General features: G+C 36.3%; 1 protein-coding gene across 7 annotated transcripts in view; it reads right to left on the bottom strand.

Annotated features, from left to right (window-relative positions):
- Positions 1–24536, bottom strand: part of Wdr62 (WD repeat domain 62) — a 446434-nt gene that overhangs the window by 8378 nt on the left and 413520 nt on the right. For 2 of the 7 annotated variants that reach the window (XM_071585661.1, XM_071585663.1), the window contains 9 exons: positions 24205–24512; positions 22811–22917; positions 21631–21708; positions 16656–16763; positions 11752–11879; positions 8255–8593; positions 7125–7306; positions 6420–6589; positions 3747–5268 (listed from right to left, as the gene is read on the bottom strand). In XM_071585661.1, the coding sequence (XP_071441762.1) occupies positions 3747–5268; positions 6420–6589; positions 7125–7306; positions 8255–8593; positions 11752–11879; positions 16656–16763; positions 21631–21708; positions 22811–22917; positions 24205–24512 (2942 nt within the window). Of the gene's footprint in view, positions 1–2581; positions 2693–3746; positions 5269–6419; positions 6590–7124; positions 7307–8254; positions 8594–11751; positions 11880–16655; positions 16764–21630; positions 21709–22810; positions 22918–24204; positions 24513–24536 lie in introns of all 7 variants that reach the window. The other 5 variants (XM_071585668.1, XM_071585662.1, XM_071585665.1 and 2 more) reach the window with 5 other exon arrangements.

Genomic DNA, 24536 nt, shown 5'->3' with positions numbered 1-24536 from the left:
AAAGTTTCAGTAATGCTTGGAAGATGCCAAAGGAATGGAATAAATTTTCATGCATAACTTTTAAGCAGAAAAAAATAAGAGTAAAAACTGGTCCCACTTCATTTACAAACGAAATCAGCAGAGCCTATACAACCTAAAAGATGCATAGCTTAAAATAGCAACGCTATAAAATTGCTCCCATATCTTAATCTACATTCGGATAAATTGTACATCACAAACAATTATCCAATTACTCAAAACTCTGTGCATGTTTGAAACACACTGACACAACATGTTTACTCAAATGTGCAGATTACAAAACATTTTCCGTATTTCATCTGGTAAATATATATTTATGATCTGGGGATACCCAAGTCTTTTCATATCATGGGCTGCCTTCAGCCTATGTTATCTTGTGGACTGATTTCCTTGGCCAATATTAGCCACCAAATACTCAGAGCGGAGGATTTTTTTTAAAATTTGTGGTTTGATGAGGCTGGCTTCCACATCCAGATTTATTTGCATACACCCCATGTGCTCGCCAATATTCACTAAAACAATCCAGACTCTCTATGGGCTAGGCTTACACTAAGGATACCTACAAGTTTTGAGCCTGTACATCCTAAAGTTAACTGAATTTTCCAACTTCTTGACAATAACGGTATCCCATGATATGGAAAGCAACTGGAAACAAAGAATGGAATGAGCACTTGCTGAACACCAGGCACTGGGCTGCCTGGTTGTGTGCAACAGCAGGTGCAGGAATGGCAGTCAATGTGTTAATGCATGAGTGAGCATCAGAAAAACTTCCGATGCATAACGGGTTACCCAGGTGTGACACACTGCCCCCACCCTCCCTCTCACCCCATGATCTAGGCTAATCAAAAATTCTAAGTAACAACAGTAATGAAAAAGAGGGTGCAAAGTGAAATAAAAAATGTTCACTAAACACATAAACACACCAATGCAAAATTAATGGTTGCTAAAAGATGCTTTCTGCTTTCATGACACCATATTATGAAATGAATTCAACTTGAAAACAATTTGAAAAAATGATAAGTATCACAATATGCATGTATTTGGTTATTAGCAAAACAATGGTATATAAGCCATCAGGTAATAATGGTGGAGTTTTATAAAAATGTATGATGTAAAATAAGACTGCACTTGGACAAACACTTCTTCATGCTCACTTTATTGAATGTAACTTAGGATTTCAATCTCATTCCCTTAAGAATTCGGCTGCTTTTAGGTAGGGACAAGACTAAAAATCTCAAAGCCTTGCATGAATCCTGAGGTTATATACATAGAATTAAAGGTCTAAACTGCATTAGAGTATACAAAACATTAACAGTGGTGTTGGACATTTAGGTTATGCACCATTTCACTAACCAAAATTATTGGGCTGGGGTATTGTGCACATGAATAGTTGCTCATCAAAAATCCCAAGGACACCACAGATCAATGCAACAATTTCAGAGTGTACAAATCATTCGCCTTGACTGGGATTCGAACCCAGATCCCTCAATATCCAGTCGAGTGCTTTAGCCACTTAAGCTACCGAGGCATCCTCTTTAACTCTGAAATTAGTGGATGACTCCGTTAAAATGCACATTAGCGGATGACTCCGTTAAAAGTTACTGTTGCGGCATCTGCCGCAGTTTCTTTGGACACCACAGATGTTTGTAAAGCAACACAATCATTGAATGATCACAGTTTTTAAATAAACAAAAAACCATGATGAATTATTGCTAATAGTATTAAAGAAAAAGTCGCAGTGAGGGTGGACTAATTATTTTATGGTTTTATACACGTACCTAGTTCTTGACATTTAAGAAGTTATGCCTCACACTAAAAATTCACCATCCAATTTTTCCTCTTTGTATACTATCAATGATAGTCTTTTCAATAAATCAGTTTACTTACAAAAATGATCCATATGATTTCTAATCTTTTTTGTATAATAGTGATTCAACCTATTCAATGAGTCAAATTTTGAATTACACAGGTGTGTCTGTGTGAGTACTATTCAACTTATAAAGTCAATGCTCAAAAATTACCCCCAACAGCCTCCAATATGTAAACTATGCATATCAAATCCACAGGAAATGGGCAGCAATAAGACTTGGCAGTAATCTACCTTCTAACTATCAGATATCATTCTTCAATGTAAGCAAAAACATGGTGAAAGATCTGGTAACATCAAAATATGATGTATATGTAGGTACTTTGCAAACTATACCACGAGGAAATGAGCCCACAATTTATTAAAAGCCTTATGATTTAACTAAAACTAGAAGTCTTTCGCAAGATCATGAATGATTATCTAATCAAGTCACTAAATCTTTCTTGACCTTTTACTCCATGCTAAGGTAAATTCTTAAGCGAGTCATGACTTATCAAAAAAAAAAAGTTTAGAAATTACCTGAATCAAAGGTGAATTTATCACATGCTCAACAATGGCTACCATACCAAGTCACAACTAATTACCTCATTTGCCATAAGCATTTCAATTGAAAGTTACAAGAAATTGATTGATTCAAATATGATAGGAAACTGGAGGAAATATGACGTAGGACTGGTCAGAGCTAATTGGCCATACCATTGTTTGGGGGATTAGGTAAGATGCGGCGAGGTGGTGTGGGTTGTGATAAGTCGCTTAAGGAGCAAGCACGACGCATTCCACCACTCTCCCCACTGCCTCTGCCGACGGCTGTTGTCAGAGCCAGATGTGGATTCAGGGTTTGCAGCAGGCGGCAGCAAGTGGGAGGCAGGCAGGCAAATAGGGTTAAGAGGAGGGCACGTTCGTTGGGGGAGGAAGAGAGAGGGGAGGAAACAAAAGAAAACAAAATGGTAAAACGAGCAGTAACAACACATGCTGGAATGATAAATATGGGCAAGTAAATAAAATGTCACCACAGTTTCAACAACTTGAAAAACATGAGGTTTCAAAAATAATTACAACGAGCTCACAAATAGAACCATGAAAAAAGTTGAAAGAAAATGATGCATTGTTTACTAAGACTGTTAACCAGTACAAGTTCTCACACATGGCCTCCTCATCACTCAATATTTTTAGCTAGAGACAAATTAGATGAATATTACTAGTCCATCAGAAACACATCTTCAATGTTTGAATAATGAAAAAAAGTTCAATGAACAGTGCAAGAGACATAGCTGAGGCTAATACTTAATAAAATTCAATTTATGATGAATGGAAAGTAGCATAATATACAGGCATTACATTCCGCATTTCTACATGTATTCTTCAACTGATTGAAGTATAAATATTGTTTTCAGTGGAATGCAGTGTCTGCATATTGTTATACTTTCTAATCATTAGCACCAGAAATGTTATTTGAATTTGCATATCTTCATAAGCACAGCATTGGCATTATTTTCAAAAGTAGCACTCAGCATGGATATCTTACCATCAGTTTCAAGAAGAGGAGGTCATGTTCCAGAAGATGTCTGCTCATATAACCATAATATGTTACAAGTTATACAACATTCTAGCAAACACCAAAACACTCTATTGTCAAATGCCTTGCATTCATGTACTAAAACGATAGAAAAAACAAACTATGCATATGCTAAAACTAAACAGTGTAAAGAAGTGGGGCAACCGACAGCAGGTCATTCAGCATGAATTGCATAAGCCAGAACATGAGCAATCTCGTGCAGAGTTGGGGAAAAGAGGAAATGCAGGCAAGCAGAACAAAGACAACATGTCAAACTAGCTGTTTCAACTTGGTTAAATTTCCTACCATGATTGAAGACACTTTTGGATGGCAGCACCTGCCTCAATGTCACCCTTTTGGCCAGGGGGTACTGCTGCTTAGAAGTCCCATCGCTACCCTTCCAAGCCACGTGCTTGGGCGACGCACAAGATGAGGGAGTCGATGACCCTGACACAGGCAGCCCCGAACCAACCTCACCCTGAGCATACTGCTGGTAGCCAAAGTCTTCAGGAGAATACTTGAACCTCCAACGCTGCTCGCCATCAGACCAGTTGCGGGGAGAGTGTAATGCCGAGGACCCCTCCGTGTGCGACTCAAAAGCATCAAACCGTGGCCCATCCTCCCCGGAACCAATCCTACGAGAACTCGTGTCCTGGAGACTTCGTGTCCTAAACACGGGACGGTGCTTCCGACCCCCTAGCGATGGCCCTATGCTCCCCTCCCCTCCCTCCGATAGATGGTTCGCATCTGGGTCCATTGACTCAGCTGTTGGTTTCTTCCTTCGACTGGGTGGCAGGGGGGGCCTCCTCTGCTGCCTCATCTCCCGGGCACCCCCCGAGCCACCCACAGAGGCTGCTCCTGCACTCCGCCTCCGTCTTCGGTCACCCGATGATGCCCCTTCAAGGGGTGCAACCGAAACCGTGACCGTCGCCTCCCGCTGGCATATCGTGTAATCACTGACGCATCTCCTTGGTATGCCATGCCGGGCCTCGGCATCCTCCTCCTCCTCCCTCTCAAGTGAGTCTGAGCTGAAGTTGCCCCCCGCATCCTCTTCTTCCTCCTCATCCTTGCTCGGCCCCTCCGTAGGGCAGATTGAGGGGGAACTCTCGGACTTGACAAACAGGGTGTTGAGGTCGATGAAATAGGAGCAGGAGCGCGAGAGGCTCCAGGTGCTCCCCGGGGGGAGGGTTCGAGTCTTGCGGGAGTTGCGCTCGATGCAACTCTCCTTGTTTGACGACCTGTGGGTGAGGAAGGTTAGGGGCGAGTCTATGGGCTCGCAGACCGGGGACTCCGGTAGGGAATGGTTGCTCGCGCCGTGCACGCCAGAGGAGCCGTGGTGCTGCTGGTGATGCGGGGGGCGATAGGGTGCTGGACACAGACCAAGGAACAATGCCGCGCTCGGCCTGCCTCCCCTCCGTCCAAAAGCATTTCCACCAAGGTTAGTGGCCGCGGAAGAGGAGGAGGCAGTGTTAGTGCTGTTAGTGGGTTCTGCGGCAGTAGTAGCCATGCTGGAAGAACGGTTAGTAGTGCTGTCTGCAGAGGCCCCAAGAGAGGAGAGTGGGAAAGAAGGGAAAGAGATGGAAGACGGTGGAGGGCCACTGGGACCTGGGGACGAGGACCCACTGCGCCTAGTGACATCAGGTGATGGAACATTTGAAGGAAGCGATATGCAGTGAGCCTCTTCATTACCTAAATAATTATCCTTCCTTCCTCCAGACATGACACCACCACCACCAACGCCGACTCCACCAAGTTTCCTTGAATCCTCAGGAATATTGCTCAGATCTGATATGCTCTGGCTGGTCTTCAGAGATGACTGCATTCCAACCTGTGAATGAGCATTTAAAAATGTAGTACGCCACGTAATGATAGACATTTGGCAAAAACAGTGCAACTTCTTTAATAAATCAAGGAGGTCCTGAAAATGAAACTTTCACAGGTTTATACATTACTTTTAATAATTAATGGCTCACCTATTTATAACCAAAATTCGGTAAAGAATCTCAGTTACCATTTATTATCCAGAGGTATGCAAGTATATTGGTGAGAACATTAATGATGGTTCAGCACCACTTTCTTATTTGCTGAATCATTTGAATCTTGGCTTTGGTTATCGCTTCTCACATCTGGTATATTAATATGTAATAAACCATTGGCACTTGCAATACTATACAAAATCTAAAAATTCTGAGTCCCAAACCTCACAGCCATTCAGAAATGATGGCATGCATGATCAAACGTGGAGATGGGTCTGGAAATTTGGGTATCACAACCAAAAATTCCCATGTGAGGGCAGGGGTCTCTTCAGGTCATCATAAGATATACAAGTATCCTGTGCGCAGTTTTGCTTCCACTATTAATACTGTGATATTAGCCCAAAAATTATCCCATAATTAAAATTTATAAATATGGTTGATAAGGAGTTTCTTACAGCCACGAAGTTTTACAACCTAAAATCCTTATGATTTTCAAATGAATAATTGAAAAAGATTATTGCACAAAATTTAAAAAACACCTGCAACGCACAACAAATTTTTCATATATTTTATGGAATTGATTACATATTTTCTTTCCCAATGTTTAGCACTGTTGCCAAGCAAAGGCAAGTAAAGAGATTAAAACTTTCCAATAATTTTTAAATGCATAACAATTCATTTCAAGATACTACATGCATAAAAATTTTCTTCCCACTACAATAGACTTGAGTAAATATAAAACTGTGGAATTCCAGTTGATTCCATTCATGGTTGCTGCACAGGACAATAGAAGTTGAAGCATCTATTATCAAAAATGACGTCAAAATAAGTATTAACACCAACAAAAAATATAAATGATCACATTCTTAAGAAAACATCCTTGACTTAGTTTTATGAAATGGCACAAAGAATCCTTCTGATTGGCCAAATATCCATGTGCCAGTCATTAATGACAATTTTAAGACCTTAAAAAATCAATTATCGACGGCAGAATTTCACTTACACTTTGTAATTTTCGTCTTGTTTCCTCCAGCCGCCTTAAGAGCTCCTCTCTCTTCTTCAGTGTTTCGGAGTCATGGCGAATTTGTCGAGCTGCGTTAATGACTGCAACATTCCTTAAAGTGGAGCTAGACGAAGTACTGCTTCCAACTGACGTGGGATTGCTTCCTTCAGCTGTAAAGAAATTTCATTAAAAAATTCACGATTAAATGACAAGCAATTAATGAAAAAATTGACATCCTTTCTTTATTTGCACAAGCACTGTACTTAAACAGGCAAAAAAATAATAATGGGGACAATTGATATCAATTATGACTTGAAAAAATTAATCTTAATTGCTTCATCCAGGCATTTTAGTGGCATATTGGAGCATAAAATATCTCGCTATCTAAAATATAGCTGATATCACATTGATGTTGGACTTATATGTCAATTGTCTGTACCCCTCATACTTATACATCTTCGCAAATATTCAGACTAAAAAAGTAGATCTCATAGGGAAGCAATGATTGTTAATTATCACACAGACTGAAGCTGAACATAGCTCTCCTCCATGATTTTATAAATCTTGACAGCAGTGTATTGCTTAAAACCAAGGACAGGGGAAGGAATAACAAGCAATCCAGAACTAGATAGCCATAGAAAATTACTTTGACAATAATTTCACATACAATTAAATAGTGTTACAAAATATATTCAAGAGCATTACTTGAGTTTCCAGAAACTGTGGGTCCTCTAAACTGGGAGGAAATGCTTGTGCTGCCTCCTTTGGCATTTGTTGGACTTCGTTCAGTGCCTCCCTCGCATCCATCCTCAGTCCCACCACTCAGTGATTCAAAAGTATTCTTCAAGAACTTCTCTCGATGACCAACATGGTCAAGGCTCTCAGTGCTATGGAAAATTCAGAAGCATTGGATTAGGTGTATGACAAGCAAGCTACACACAAGGATTATACCACTTTATTAGAACTATACACTTTTCCAAATCTGTCTTAATAAAGATCTTAGCAAAGCAATTGCCCAAATCTAGCACAAAAATTATTAAATAATAATAATTGACTTTCACCGAAAAAAATGGCATTTGAATAACAAAGTTGAGCGGTGGTTCTTTAGTTAAAGAGATAAGAAAATGATATTTAACTAATTCAAAATGTTTCCTTGTCTTTGGTAGATTAGAATTTTTGCAAATTCAAAAGTCATTTAATTTACACACCTCTACAAATGATACATCAAACTGTATATGTAATAGAATGATTCAGCCTCCATATATGCACTCATAAATAGCTGTTCTGATATTTATCAAATTTTTCTTTATGAAGTATGTATACCAATTATGTTACAAAATAAATAAGGTCAGTTGATTTAGGATTTTACCAGCCAGAGAAAAACTAATGACCGTCAAAATATAAACTACACATTCAAAACATGTCTAATTTGATTCTCATTAGAGTGTGATAAAGGTTTAGGATTTTTTTCCAAAAGAGCTACAAACAACCATGTAACACTCCATAGTTGACAAATTAAGTATCTCGCTTTGATACTGTACGCTGGCTGACAAGATTAAATATTTCTTATAATAAATAAAAGAAAATCAGCTTGATGCTACTGACATCAATGAAATTTCAATTTGAAAATATTGCTCTTTAGGAATATATATGGGCTCACTGTGAAGTCAGAGTTGCCTTATTTTCTCAAAACCAAAGATACATTACCATTGACCCACAATTCAATTTCAACCTCATACTCCATTCCCAATGTTTAATTATCCAATCAGATCAAGCATGCATGATGACATTTGTACTAATTAACTCTTCCAGCAATTCCAAATTACAAAACTCACCTCATAGACAGCATTGACATGAGATTTCGATCAGAGGCATCTGCACTAGGCGTTGAAGCTGCAGTCTCGTCCTCCTCCTCCTCTTCCTCCTCTAGTTCTTCCTCTTCACTGTCTTGGCTGCCAGACACAGAGGATCCAGTAGCAGCCGACACAGATATCATCGGCACTGACATCTTTGAGCCTGCACCACCACCGCCAACTGAAAGCCCCCCACTCCCTCCTTGCGACTGCCCTCCACCCACCGAAGGAATCGCTAACCGCTCAGGCCGAGGCTTCTTCAGACGTCGCTGTGATCTCCTCAGTTCCTCCACATCCATGGCGTTGACTGTGTAATCACTGCTATCACCAAGCGGCAACAATGCAAGAATGCCAATATTAAAATAGCTAGCATCTCAAGAAAAAACAAAATAAAAATTTTGCTCGGGAGAGAGACAGCACTCTTCTTATTTTCTTCCAGACAGTTTGACTTCATTACTGCAAGCATTAGAGAGCATTTTAGCAGCACACATTCACTTGCTACAAATGAGATGTCTTTCAAGGTGAAAAACTGAATGAGGATATTATTTCATTCAATCAAACTCAAGGTACGAGTTCATAGCTATGATTACTAATATTTGACTATCAGCCATACATGGCATATGAAATTTAAGACAGGAAAGATAAGAACATTAGCAAGAAGGCCAAAATGATTTGAAGTACATTTCTGAGTGGAGACAGGAAGTAACATTAAATTTTCATTTCTGTACTAATGAACTTATTAAAAAGCCAATATTCCTTCATATCTAGTAATAAGTTATAAATCATGTATCACATACTCTCGGCAAAATCGCGTTTCTGGCACATATGTACCATGACCTATTGTGGATTGAACGAATCCCATCAATGACCTAAGTAAAAATATCATTAAAAAAATGCACTGAACGTGTTTCCTTGACAAGCAATTTAGAGAAAAATTTGAGTAAACTAATACGTCACAAACAACTTTTAATGATTTTACCAGGTGCATTAAGTGTTATGCTCAGAACTATGCATTGAACTTTTTGAAGGTTGAATTAAGAGGTAAGCTTGAACCAGTTTCACTTTATCTTTTACAACCCATTAACTTATGAAGAGGCTGTATGATTTGTAATCTAATTTGTAATGTAATTTGTGTTGAAGCAGATCTTTTGGGCAAAGCCTTACCCATGAAAAATGTACATCTTGCCAAATCTTGAATTGTGATAAACATGAAAGAGTTGATGCGTCTGTGCTTCCACATTTGAAATATGATGGCACAGACCAGGCAGGCCCACGACTGAAGACATTAAAATGAGGACATGCTTTCCAATCAAAGATTAATTGGTGTGTTCAATTTCACAGTGAAGTAGGGGTGAGGGTGTTTTGTGTTAGCACAGGAATATCAAATAATTGACTAAACATGACATCAGTAACAGAAATCATCAGAACATAAGCCTCAAAATGAAATTTGAGGGGCTAAACAAGAACTTTACCAGTAACTGCTCAACTATTTTCCCACAATTTTGCGTTTCACTTGAACAAAGACCCTCTAATTTGCATTTATAATCATACAGCCCCAATTACAAAATGTGACCATTGAACACCGAATGCATTCAATGAGAAAAAAGAATAGGGCAGTCCATTCAGAAGGTGTCTATGATGCTTAAAGGCATTCCCACATGCCTTTTGTACATGCAATTCATAATTTCAAATTGCCCACTATTCCCCTTGCCATAAGCAAAATTCAAGTGTTGATCATTCTAATATTCTAAAATCATTCTAAAATCAATTCATCATTCTAAAATTCAAGTGTTGATCATGATAATTATAAATGAGAATTGCTTGATGGCCTTCTGCTACTGTCAAATTCACAAGTCTGTACTGAATGAATAGAAAGCACCCAAACCTAATAAAAATATGGTGCTGATAAAATGTATTTCCCACAGTGTGATAAATAAAAAATCTTTACAAATGAAGCACCATTATGAAAATGAGCATTTTACGGGGGAGAAATGAATATCCACCTATCAATTATGGCTTAATGTACATTATTTAATATTGCTAAAGGGCCTTGGTGACCTTTTCAATCACCAGCATACACCCTGTAGGATATACAACTCGCTTATTGGTCGCTTATACAACCCGAAGTAATATTTATACATGCCCACACTACCCTCCATAACTAACAGTAATCAAGATTGTTTGCAGTGTGAGTGTGGGATGAAATATACTTTGTAACATACAGAAGCTCTAATGTGCATAACTAGCAGCAGCAGAGCTTGGAATCTAATTATGCACAAATACACGAGCTCAAGAAAAGCAATAATGAATACACAATGACCAACTTATGATAAAACCACTTTAGTATTCAGCTGATGAAGTTAACATGGCATGACATTAGCATGACAAATTAAGCTCAAAGTCTTTTAGGCTTTCCCATCTTACTCCATTGACAAGCATAATTAAAAAGTAGCTTTAGCTATTTTACTAGATTGGAGTGGCTTACCGGTCACTGGTAATTATTAAAGATTGGTAGCTAATAGGAGAAATAAACAGAAATTTCGATTTACTATATATTTAAACAATCTTACTGGACTTAATCTTAGTGCATGAATTTTGCCAATTTTTGAAATATAAGTCCTCCTCCAGAAAAAAGCCTCAACATGTTAAGAAAATCCTCCATCAACTGCAATTGATGCTAGGATAAAATGGTTTCCAGTGCTTAAATCTTTGTCTGATCAACATTAAACATTCTACAATATCATATAACTTACGATCAATGGTCTTACTTTATATCCTTTGAACCTCCATTACAAACATCTATACAACCCACCCATGCCATTAGCACAGTGACCAGAACTTCATGTTTAATAACGCGCAACAATCATTCTCCTTACCTGATCTGTTTGATAAATTGGATTCATGACAGGTTTATGTCCTTAGAATTTGAAAATCCTAAGATCAAAATGCAAATGAAAGATTTCAAACAAAGGGTACCATAGATGTATTCGTAAAACAATGGAAACTGACGACAAACCTACCAAGGATGAAGTTTCTGGGGCCATAGGAATAACATCTTCTCCTAATCATGCACAAGAGATCCAAAAATATATGATGTTTTCTCAATCCCTTCCACATCCCTCAAAGAAACAAGGGGATGAAGCTAACCCCCATATCTACAATCAGTAATACATGCACCAAAATTGATCATGATTGGATACATTACATCTCCTTGCATCTTTTCTGAGAAACAAATGAAAACAATCCATCACATTCCACAAACACTCAAATCATTCACAATGACAGCAGGCCTGTAAAATTTACCACAGTTTGAATTTCTACGTGCAAACAAGTAACAACACAAACAGAAGACAACATTTTGAAGGAATATTTTAAGAATGAGGTGCACCATGTGATTGTCTTTTACGTGGAGATTCCCTTTTTGGAAAAGGTTAACAAAAATGATTGAGGGCATATCAGCAAATAACAGATGCACGTACCTCCCCGGATGATCTTCTGCGGGTGGATAGTACATGAGGCGCTGATCAGCTTGCTCTGGTTCAGTTGACTCTCCTTCCCCTTCTGAGTAATCTTCTACATCCCCATCATGCTCTGTGCTCTCCAAATCCTGAATTTGCACAAAAGCAAAGCCAGTCAAAATCATTGCACTTGTATGACTCAATTCACCAACAATATCAATTAAGAGGAATATAAAATAAGTGTGTAAATGCTGCAACTCATTCCAACATATTTATGTAAGTTTATTTCTCATGTTTTTTTATTATTTCTTCTCTGCACTAAGTTAATGTAACAGGGTACGTTTTGTATTATTAAGTGATTAACCCAGGAATGGAAAGGATGAGTTTCAGTAAGGAGCAGTGATTTTTACTTATTATTTTCCACAGGCTATTCAACAGATTCTTCAGAAGCTTTACAGCTTTCTTCAGCATGAGTTGGTGCTGTCTGTCATCCATTAATTTCACCAATATGTGAATAATAGAGCAATAATTTTGCCCTTCTCTATAACCACTGCAAATGAGAACATTATGCATGCCAGGCACATTTCCCTAAGGATGAAAGTTTACCAAAACATAAGCATGAATCTCAACATGATATTACCACTCAATCTATAGGACAAATTCTACAGAACAAATTTTTCCATTCAAGTAATGAAAATCATATTCAAAGAGGTTCCAATGAAACAATTTCAGAGTGTAAAAATCATTCGCCTTGACTGGGATTCGAACCCAGATCCCTCAATATCCGGTCGAGTGCTTTAGCCACTTAAGCTACCGAGGCGTCCAAAATGTCTCGGCAATCGTTGCGGCATCTCCCGCAGTTTCTTTGGAATTTTTCAAAGAGGTTATCCAAAAGAAATGGGAAAACCCACAAGAGTAGTGGATGTTATTGTGCAAGATATATGGCTGCCACCATCCTCTTTTATTAGGATTTGCTTACTCTTCACTAAAAGAGCAAAGGTTGAGCAGTTAATATTACCCTTAAAGACAGCGAGGCATAAAAGAAACTGTAACTCTTTTACACGTGAGTTTTGGATATGCAATTCTGATACAATGGTATAAAATACCTCAGTAGGTGCTCAGTATGGGAGTAACTTCTTGATCCAACAAGTATCCATATGTTTTCATTTTATCCATAAAAATGAGCATGTTTTCAGTAAATAGGGGAAAGTGATCCTATTTGTGTGAGGAATATCTGTATAGTTCAAATGGTATTGTAATTGGTGGTATCCTATGAAAGAGATGAATTTACGGCTATCAGATAAACAAGCGGTTATCATAAGGCTTGCAGATATATGGAAAATGGAGACTATTGTGATTTACATAGTTGAAAAGGATGGGAATTAGATAGCCAAGCATTTTCCAGGGGATGTTGAAAGTAGGGATGCCAAAATAGAATTTTTTTGTGCTGACTTAAGGTACAGGATTGCATATTAGCATGATGAGAGAAAGATATGGATCATTCATTTGATCAAGGGAAGAAAGTAAGTCTCCCTGGATTAGGTGAGATTTCCTTTAATTGGATGAGCAGTTTCAATATTAGATGGACCAACGGTGGTAACAGTTTGAATTTTTGCTTTTGGACAACACCAGAATTCTTATACAGAAACCCCACTTCATGGAGACCACCTAATTCACTGGAAGGTATATGCTTATGTGTGCAAGTGACATGAAATTCTAGAATGAAGACTAAATGCATTTATGTGCTTCTGGGGTAGGCTTTGGGCACCACTTGTTCATGTGAACAATTTGTATTATACTGGCAATTAAGGATTGGAATGGATCTGGAGCCCTACGATCAGGAGACTGTGGCAATAAGTCAGCTCCTAAGCCATTGATTCCTTTTCAATAAGAATGAAATTCCAGAGAAAACATTTCTAAGCCAAGGCTGAGGTGCAGGGTATAAGGCAGCACATACTCTTACTATACACCATTGACTGTGTAAGAAAGACAGTCATGCACCCTCTTCAGACAGTGGCTTTTAGTTCAAGTTGAGTACTCACTTCAGAAGTGATGGGTTATACCTTCTGCTGAGGCTAGGACAACATCACTTTGCATGATATGCCATATTTGAGAAAAAAAGTACAATAATCTAGGGAGTTCCAAGAAATTATGAAAAGTGCCATTACAATATTCCAATGGACAGAGGGAAGATAGGAAAGAAACAATCAGACAGGACAGATTACGCCAAGAAAACAAGAAATTCTGCAGCAACAGTTAAAGAAAAGAACCTGTTAGCTGACGCTAGCTAATTACCGTTGAAAAAATCACAAAATAATAAGCAGCATTATAAGTCAATTTTGGCAGGGTCACTAAAATAAAAATTTGGCTCAGACCAGAAAATAAGTAAAAATAATCTCAAAGAACTGCAGGAGACGCCACGACAGTAACTTTTAATAAAGTCATCAGCTAATATGAATTAAAATGCAGAATAAATGTATGTGCATACTTAAAAGTTACTACTATGCTATAAATATTTGATAGGGAGAAAGGTGTACATGATTAATCCAGTTTTAAATTATAGACATATCAAAAGAAATAAGTTAATGATTTTTTAATATTAATGTGCCATTTTCAACATTCGGCATATTTTATATACGTACAGATTTTCTTATATATTTCCAAAAATTTAGAACACATGTGGTTGACTTGCAATAAATGAATTTTATATTCATTTGTATTTTCTTAACATTACTTTGTCTTCAACCTTGAGTGAAAAGAAAAGAAAGAAGTCATATGCCCCATCCCTTTAGGGAAAAAAACAACTTTTACACCTTTGACATGAACTGAAGCTCCCTCAATTTTAATTCATGTATGGAAATTCAATATAAGGCAATACTAAAGGAACCGAAAACAGATAAATTCAAAGAACACAGAACATTGAGCCTGGTGACTCAATCATAAAAAATCCTTACTCGGGTAATTAGCTGAAGAATAGAAGGAAAGATAGAAGGAAACCTCTCAGAAAACCAATTTGGATTCAGGAAAAACCAAGGAGCAAGAGAGGCAATTCTCAGCTTGAGAGTTCTGGCCGCGAAAATGAGACTCTTAAATAAGCCATTATATGGCTTGTTTAAGAGTCTCATTTGGACTTGGAAAAGGCCTTCAACAACCTCAAATGGAACAAGATGTTCAAGATACTAGAAGCACTTGGATTGGACTACAACGACAGAAAAATTATCCACAAATTTCTACAGGAATCAGATTGAAACAATGCAAACAAAAAATGGGAGAAAAATAGAGGCCAAAATAAACAAAGGAGTAAGACAAGGATGCAACCTCTCGCCAGCAATATTCAACATATACCTGGAAGAGGCAATAAAAGAAACAAGAATTGGGTATCAAAGGGGTCGAGGTAAATGGAGAAGAAATCCGGTTTGCAGATGACATCGCAGTAGTGGCACAAACGCGAGAGGACTTGCAAGCAACTCTAAGTGCTATGGATCAAGTACGGGGGGAATATAATACGTACATCAACAAGATGAAAACTAAAATCTTTGTGCGCGGAAGAGGGAAGCTGAATGCAGATATCACCATTCGAGGGGTGCACCTGGAGCAAGTGGAATCACCTGGGCAGCAGCATAACATGGGATAGAAGAATTTCGACTGACATCAAGTGAAAAATAGCCCTAGCTAGGAATGCATTCATGAAGAAGAGGCAATGACTACGCTCAAAGAACCTAAGGCTGGAAACAAGGGAGCAATTCGTCAAGATTTTCGTGTAGAGCATGGTGCTCTTTGGTTCCGAGACTTGGACCGTTGGAATAGTGGACCAGGGAAGAATAGAAGCCTTTGAAATATGGTGCTGGAGGAGAACGCCGAAGATGAACTGGACAGACAAAGTAACAAACGAGGAAGTATATAGAAGAGCAGAGGAGGATAGGAACATATGGTGAACTCGACGACAAAGAAGAAACAGATGATTGGACACACATTGAGGCACAATGGATTGATTAGGAATATAATGGAAGGAAAAATAGAAGGGATGAATCTACAAAGAAGACCAACAGACATGTACATAAGACAAATCAAGAAGGACGTAAAACAGAGAGGGTGTCAAGCACTGAGGGAATTGACATTAAATAGAGTAGAATGGATGGCTGCAGTAAGCCAATCCTAGGATTGAAATACTGATGATGATGATGGAAAGTTAATTTATGCAGGATAATTATACTATGTATTTACTCTTAGTTGTTAACAGCTTTTCCGCTATTCTGATTCAATTGAGAATAATTAACTCAGTCACTAACTATGAAGAATTAAGAGAAATATGGAGACAACATTTGACAAAATTATTCCAAAAATAAATAATAACACCTTACTTTGACAATGTTTATATTTATCATATAATTAGGATTCATAATTGTTTATTATAATATTGAAATTGAAGGCAGACATGGATGATTTGAAAGAACAATCTTTCTGCAATGAATTGATATTATTTTGAGTTATTATGGTTTGAATCTTCAGTTGGATACTCATATCTTTTATCAAGGCTCATGTCCCACGTATTACTTGGAACTTCCAAAATCCAAAAATCTCCCTTAAGCTATTGTTATTTAAATGTTAGCACTAAAGCACTGACATGGTATGTCAATGTTAAAAGTTAGCCAAATGCTCGGTTAGTGGGTATTGATGGCAATTATTCTCCACTTGTCGAAACAGCAACCCCACCATCAAAAGCACAACCACAAGAGTATTCTTTCAATAGATGATGAGGCAAAGGAAAGAAAATATAATGAACGACATGCTCCAAGAAATAGAGTAAGTTTGTATTGTGTAATGTGTGTTTGCTTGTCCAGGATAAAAAAAAAGGTTAATGGTTCATAATTATGTCATGGCACGAGGAAAACATGCGAGTAAAAATGATGCCATAAAGAACTCACTTCATAGCGGTAGCTTCCAATGCTGCTGTCATCTGTTAGGTGCCTATTTCTGCTAAGTTCACTCACATCTCCTCTAGTCAAAGTCACTTTTCCAGTGAGCGCCTGAACCTGCATGCATGCCAAGAGAAAGTCCAAACTCAAAAGCAACAATGCAGTAATAAAAGCAACAATAGAAAAGGAAAATAATAACCACAAAGTGCAAAGGTAACTCCAAAAACAAAAATGCTAGCCATTAAATAGTGAAAGGAAAAATATTAGCTCTCACATATTCATGTCAAGGCATTGATCATTGTTATATGCAACCAACAAATTTTGAAAACATTTTTTTTTTTTAAGTGGTGGAATGTGATGCTGGAATGACGCAAAAATTTTAAAGAATATTTCACTTTCCAATCATTTTAAGAGTTTTTTTTTTAACTTTATTAGCCAAATAGAAAAAAAATTGATTTATACAGATTCCAAAGTTCACTCCAGTCGTGAAAAAATATTAGGAAAACAGTAAATTTAATATTTTAAGAGCACTTCATTCACAGTTTATTAACAAGTTCTAATGGTTTCTATGAAAAAGGAAAATTCATGCATGCTGTTTTTAAAATATCAGTTACAAAACAAAACTTAAAATGAATAATTCTATGCCAGTAGCAGGGAAAAATCCAGGTTTTATCCTTTCCATCGGAAGAGCTCATCCTTGCAATTTTCAACACTGAGCAACAAGCTACTAACCCAAAATAAAAAGACAACTAAACACCCAAAATTGAATCAAATACACAAGGGTTTTAAAATATAAGAGTGAAATCAAAACAACTGCTATGTGAAGGGTATTACTACCAGTAAAAAGCAAGTAACACTCAATTGGATGTTTTCCATTTTGCAGGACTTCATTTATTTGACAAGCATGCGGTATAGTTCAAAATGTCTACTTCCTGACTTTCACAGTTTTCTTTTTCCATTAGTCATCCAAATCTATCATAGGAGATAGGGTACTGAAAGGGATCCAAAGTTTAATGTAGTGAGCGGGTTGGAATAAACTATGTAAGAAACCAATTGGATCCTTGAGAATATGGATGGAAAAAGAGAAAGAAAGGTATCACCAGGACACCATACCCACAAAATGAAAATAATTCAGACAAATCAATAACCAAAATTCCAAAGGTTAGGAAATCTATCTTAAATTTTAACTCCAAATTTTTCCATAATGTAATAAAGAGATTCTTTAACACATTAATACCTTTTTACTCATATAAGCCATGCATGTTACATCCCAAAATGCTAGTAAAAAACATAAGGTGACCATCTTGATCAGTAATTTCTTATTATGTTCCCTTAATTGCCTTTTTCCAAAATGTTACGTATGTAGGCAAATTTATCTTAAGTCAGTACCCTTGCCGCATCTGATATTCAATTTAAATATCCCCACATTCATACTTATTCATGTACTCCTAAATTTAAAAAATATAAAAAAGCAGGTATACTCAAAAACACTTAAGTGGATTGCATTGAGGAAAAAAATTTAGTGAACATCGATAATGTGGAGGTTGATGGTGATGTCTGAATGAAAGCTTTATGCTTTATTCTAAATCTCCTAAGTTAAAGTATGCTCTTTGAGCGACATAAATTAAATCTATCCTTTTGATGGCAAATGCAATGTATTTAACGCTACACATTCTACAGCTACAAATTGTTAAACCACGAAATATTAAATTATAATGGGTTTGAACAAAATCTAATGTAAAAATCCTTGTTGGCACATCATTATGTCTCAAAAACGTGGAATGTGTCTAACTCAAAACTTTTACGCGCACAGGGAGCCCCCATAATGCTGCAACTTGTATATTTAATATGGTAAAAACTAGTTTCTACACCTCATGTTAATTAAGGCAAACTTTTTCACTAAATAATCCCAAAACTAAATGTTGTCAAATTAGTTCTCATGTATCTCATTTGATAAGAACCTTTATGTGATAACTGCTATGAAAAGCATTACTGGGGTTCCCTTGTGAAGTAAAATTTTTCAGCAGGTGACAAAGAAATTATGTTTTACTAAGCATATCATTGGAGGAAGTTAATTAAAGGCTAAATAACATTTCTATCTTGCAAATAATTAATCACAATTAGAGATTGATGTATCAGGAATGCGACATGCGAAAATTATTCACAGCATTGATAAGGGTATCCCAATTACTGTCAAATGTCAAAAGCCTAATGACTGATAAATGCCAAAAGACTGATCATTCTACATATGTAAAATTACAAAAATACAGTGTTTCCGTAAATGCAGGACCCCTTTTCTTTACAAACTTTATGTGACAACAACAAATTCTCCCATCTCTCCCCACCAAATGTCCAATCCCTTCCCCACTAATCATTCTTTTCTTTTATTTTTTTGTACTCCCAGCCACTAACTGCCAGGTAAATATGAGGTTAGATGAATGGGCAAATGTGGTAACTAAGGGTTGCAGAAAGAAATACTGCATTTTATGAAATTATTTCATCTATGGATAAGCGTGCTGTTTCCCTTCTTTCAAGCAATATTCATCCAATGAGAACAGGGATGTTTCAAGCATCATATTTTGATGAGTTGTCCAATAACTAATACTAAACTAATTTGTTTTTCTTTTGCATGCCAAATATTTTTTGTTTTCCTACGGATGGGCACTAAGTGGATGAAGGTATGCCAAAATCAATGACAAGAGAGAGCAGTTGAGTGAGAGAGATATCTATCACTACCAGCACACAGGACTATTCTATTACTTGCACCAAGCAAAAAAAGGATTAATGCATAACTATGATGAGGTTTGATAACTGGAAATCATTGCATGAAATAAAATATTTTGCAACTTTACTAATTTTTTCCCTTTATATTGGCCGAGAAACAGTGTGGGTGAGGCACATACGGCTGAATATCAAACAAGTTAGAGTGTAGTCAACCTTTTCAAGGTAAATTATATGTAGGAAAGTATGAGGCATGTCTTGGTGGAAGAGATATTTTTGCATCCAAAAATTAGCCATTTTAAAAATTAAGTTGTAAGAAGATTATGATACAATATGAAATAGATTGTCGGAGGAACATGCATATAGGCATGCTTAACCATGTTTCAGTTTGAAATGGAGGAGGAATGGCATGAAACCTGTTAGTAGAGACTTCATCAAGAGATAGTCCTATTTTTATGTCAACAAATGCCACCCTTTTACATATTATTCTATCCTTTCAAGACTATTAACTTTAGTATATTTTACTTTTCCATTAATATTGTACATTCTATTTTTTTAACTTACATATATTTCAACCATTTATTTTAAAAGGGTAAACATTACAATAAAGCTCTCCAGAGAGTGTCTACCATTGCTGCTTAGTTGATCCCAGTCCAACACAACTTCAATAAAAATTATTTGGAAAATTTCTATGCACTTAATTGCAGGACACCTGTCACAAGGAAGAGGAGGAGAAGAAGCGTTCTCTAGCAGAGATGAATAATTTTGGGCAATTTTCCAAACCAATTAAAATCAAAAGTATTTTTCAATGGTTCCGACCCAAGTTTCAAAGGTATTTAATTCTCCAAAACAAACCCCCATGATCCATTTCCTTCATTATATAGGCCAAATGAGTATATTTTATATAAATGCAACCACCTCATTTTGGTTTTGACAGATTTATGCCCATTTTGGGAAAACAAACATTAAATTATGCCTAGTTCAAAGGACTGCATGGGAGACAAATTTGAAATTTTGCCTCATGAAACTAATGCTGACATGACCCTTGGCTCTACTTATGGCAGCTATATTTTGATCGAATAAGTTTCAGTTCATGTGAATAATTTCATCAGCAGTTATAAAGGAGCAAATCCAAATCATTTCCTTCTATTCTTTTAATGAAACATTACACAATCCAATGAGACTTGTAAAATACAATATAAATGATGCTCATTGCAAGAATTTTTCAGGAAAAATTGATACTATCACCAAGTTACTGTTAACACTTCCCTAAAATTGACGGGCAAGTGTAATACCATTAGATGAAGCAAAGACAAAAACGATATTCCGAATGCAGTTTTTGGATGTTTTTTTTAAGACAGTTTGGATGTTTTTTTTTTTAGATTAAATTTCTACAGCAATTGATCAAACAAAAATAAAAACTATCATCAACATGTGACACATGATATGTCATAACTTTATAAAACCAATGCTGCAGGAATATCTGTGATTGCGCTGATTCACTAACATTAGTGAAGATAGTAGAAAATTATTTATTACATAATCCTATTAGTTGTGAAAACATAGAACTACTAAATATGATATTTCTATTAGAATGACAGTACATGTAAGTGGCATTCTAAAGATTTCACCAGAGAAAGGACATTAAGAAGAGCATAGAAGGTATCAAATATGAATACACATGACATATCAGCAAAATACTCTTCTTTTCAAATCTATGTCCAATTTTAAAGATATTTCTAACGAAACTGTCTGTTGCTATTTCAGCTAATTTACCCAGTAATTTTATGATAACTGATGCAAAGGATATCTCTAGCAAAGATGCATTCCCTTTTCTTTTAAATTTAGGGAATGAACATTTGGGCTGATTTTAAATGAAGTCATGACAGCATTTATACATGATAATAAACATCCATCTTGAAATTGCAATGAATACTCAAGTATTTCAAGTAATATAAATCTATAGCATATAATCATATTTATCATCATTCAGGACTTCTAACATTAAAGAACTCTTCTCACCTAGGCCATACAGAAGAATTACATACATTCTGCATTGGTACAAATATTGAGGAGAGAAATAATATTCAATTAAAGTGAATTATCAGTTTTCATTGAACTTTTTCTCGGAATATTCATTGAATAGGGACATGAGCCATGGGATTTATTGATTACATATTTAGTAAACCAATTAATTGAAAGAATTTAAGTGGTTTATGATCATTATTAAGCATGCAATCATATTAGAACTTGATTAGCGTACCTGTTTAGGAATTTCTCCATTTGTTAATTCCTGGTAGCTTTCGGGGCAAGGTAGGAAGTCTGGCGACTCGCCATCACCCTGAAATCATTCAGCCCTCCATAACATAACGAATTCGTACGTTTACAGCAACTTGAGTTTTTGCTAGTGGATGCAAAAACATTTCACCACCAATTTCTAATCTTTTGTGATTAAAAGTTTTTTAACTTCAATAAATGATTATGTAATTTTTTTTTAAACATCCAGTTAGAATTATAATATTATTGCACCAATAATATTATATTAAACAAGTTAGGTGGCCGTTGGGACAAACTTATTGTATAATTATGAAATCTAACCGGACTTATAATGAGTATGACATATATTAGATACAAAAAAAATTCACCATTGTTAAGGGCTTTCATCAGCATAAATGACTGTTACAAAATTGCAGAAAATTAAAGCGCACCAGGAACCAATTGCTATATGTGAGAAATTTTAATGACACAATGCAGTTATTTTATGAAACACTTATATTTTTTAAGTTGAAGGGACCCAAACAATATGACACACATAAGATGCATGTATGATGTATCTGGGTTAAAAATAAATGAACTAAAAACAATAAAAAAACAAAAATTCCTTCTGATTCTGTGCTCGAATAATAAAAACACAATGGGTTATATAAACTAAAACAAATGATTACAACACCTTCAATTTTTTTTTTATATAATCAAAACTGGAACACTTTAAGCCACAGAAACTTAACCAAAGCATTATGAAAATAATTGCTACAAAAATGTGCCCTATGTGATCTAAGTTTAATTGCAAACAGAAAGCAACACACAGGTGCAGCACAAGTGTTCACACAAGCTTCCTTACATAAAGGCTAAAGAACACAAGTCTTGTTACATTTTTATCTATAAAAAGGAATTTTTTTAGGACACAACAAAATAATTACCTTGAATTTTATTGTAGATGTATCTCAAACTATGCATCCTACAAATACAGCTACATCATCTACAGTGGCGGACTGTCCTTAGCTTTCATGGCTAACAATTTCAAAAGGAGAAGGGATCAAAATAATGTGACTATACGATAGGTGATCTTTTGTGAGGCTTGATTACAGTGATGAATTGAGCAGTGTGTTTATGGAAATCAGAATAATTTTCCGTGCATGAATTACAAATGGGATGAGTCTTACCCTTTTAGATACAACCATTGTCTCCCTTCTAAAACTGGAGTACTGCCTCACTTCAGTCCCACTATCAATTGAACTGTCTTTTGAACCATCAGAGTCAACACGCTTATCTGTGAAAATAAAGGTTCTTTGTCAGTACTTACTATCATGTATCATCTTAAATAAAATCTTTTTATGCTTACAATGAGTAAAACTAGTATTTTCACACAATTAAAGAGATAAGCATTATATACTCATCATACAGTAAAATTTCCATTGAAACCAAGAACTTCATTTAAAAGGGCATCAAATTGTCTAAATCCATGTCAGATGGGATCATATCTATGGGAATTCGCACTGATTTTACAAAAAAATACTAAGTAATGCATGAAATTTAACTTTTGTAAAATTTTACATCGGATTAAGATTCACATGAGGTTTTTTCCTTCATGACTGTGAAATGCTTTGGTAAATTGAAAATGTTCATTGGTTGTCATATTGAATCCTTAGAAAAATGTTATGAAATAAACTGAATGATCACAGGACTGAAATAATACAGAATTCACTACAAGACTTATGGTGACAGTGAATTCAATCTGTGACAATCAACACTTCCCAAGTGATTTTGGATGGATTTCTGTGCAGATACTTAATGCAAATAGAATTATCATCTTTTATTTTTATTGTCAGGACCATAGTGATTCATGCTTGGAAATCTATGAGCCTTTCATGTACTTCTGGGGAGGAAAGTTATTTACAGTATGAATATTCCGGGGTGATGAAAGATCCTCTAGGTTTACAAGTATACAATTTTTTTAATAGTAAGTGTTATAACTCCCATGACATATAATACTGAAAAAATCCAAACTACAGGTTGAGGTTAGGTACTCTTAAATAATGTTTAATGATAATTAGGGGTAAAAGTTTTTTCAAATTCAAAATGAATGGTAAAAGGAAGTAATTTCCTTCAGTCAGTGAATCCATTGCATATTTGAGTATTTTATTGGCACATTGGCACCTGTATACTAATCACATGTCAATGAAGTTTTACTGCACTTCAGTGGAAATCATTGATTAATATCAAATATTGTACTATCTGAATAATTCATCCAAATTGAAACAATATTCAATTGTCAAATATAATTTGAAGTCTACATGCATACAGATGAAAAGACAATTTGAACAAACCACAAGATCATTAATACTCTTAAAATCTGGGGTGACACCATAATAAGCATAATGAAAAGATTAACTTTACTTTCCTTTTGAGTACCTATATATCATACGTACAAAAAGAACACCGATATGTTTAGATATTTGGGGTCAATTGTTCAGTCATTACTGAAAATGACCATTAAACATTGGAAATAGTCATTTACGAAGATTATAATAATATTTCAAATGCTCTAAATCTTTACCCTGGCTGACAGGAAATGGGATGACACTGTCATTTTCCAAGACAGACTTGACAGTGATGCCACCAGCATCAATGCGTTGTGCCCACCTCCCCTTGGGAAAGTCAACTTGCTGACGAGAACCCATCGCCACCCCTGATCCATTGCCACCCCTTCCACTGCTTGCACTACTGCTTGTGCCCGCACTGCTACTGCCACCCCCACCGCTAACACTACCACCAATGCCACTACTGCTCCCCAAACTTGTCGGCGGGCTAACGTCCTCCACAATCTGTTTTTTAGCCCACAATGGAAGTTGCCCCACGCTGAACCTGAAAAAAGTCACACATGAGAAA

This window comes from Hetaerina americana, unplaced genomic scaffold, assembly GCF_022747635.1.
Source record: "Hetaerina americana unplaced genomic scaffold, ioHetAmer1.1.p SCAF_2, whole genome shotgun sequence".
NCBI lineage: Eukaryota > Metazoa > Arthropoda > Insecta > Odonata > Calopterygidae > Hetaerina > Hetaerina americana.
This window is presented reverse-complemented; position numbering and strand designations above follow the sequence as displayed.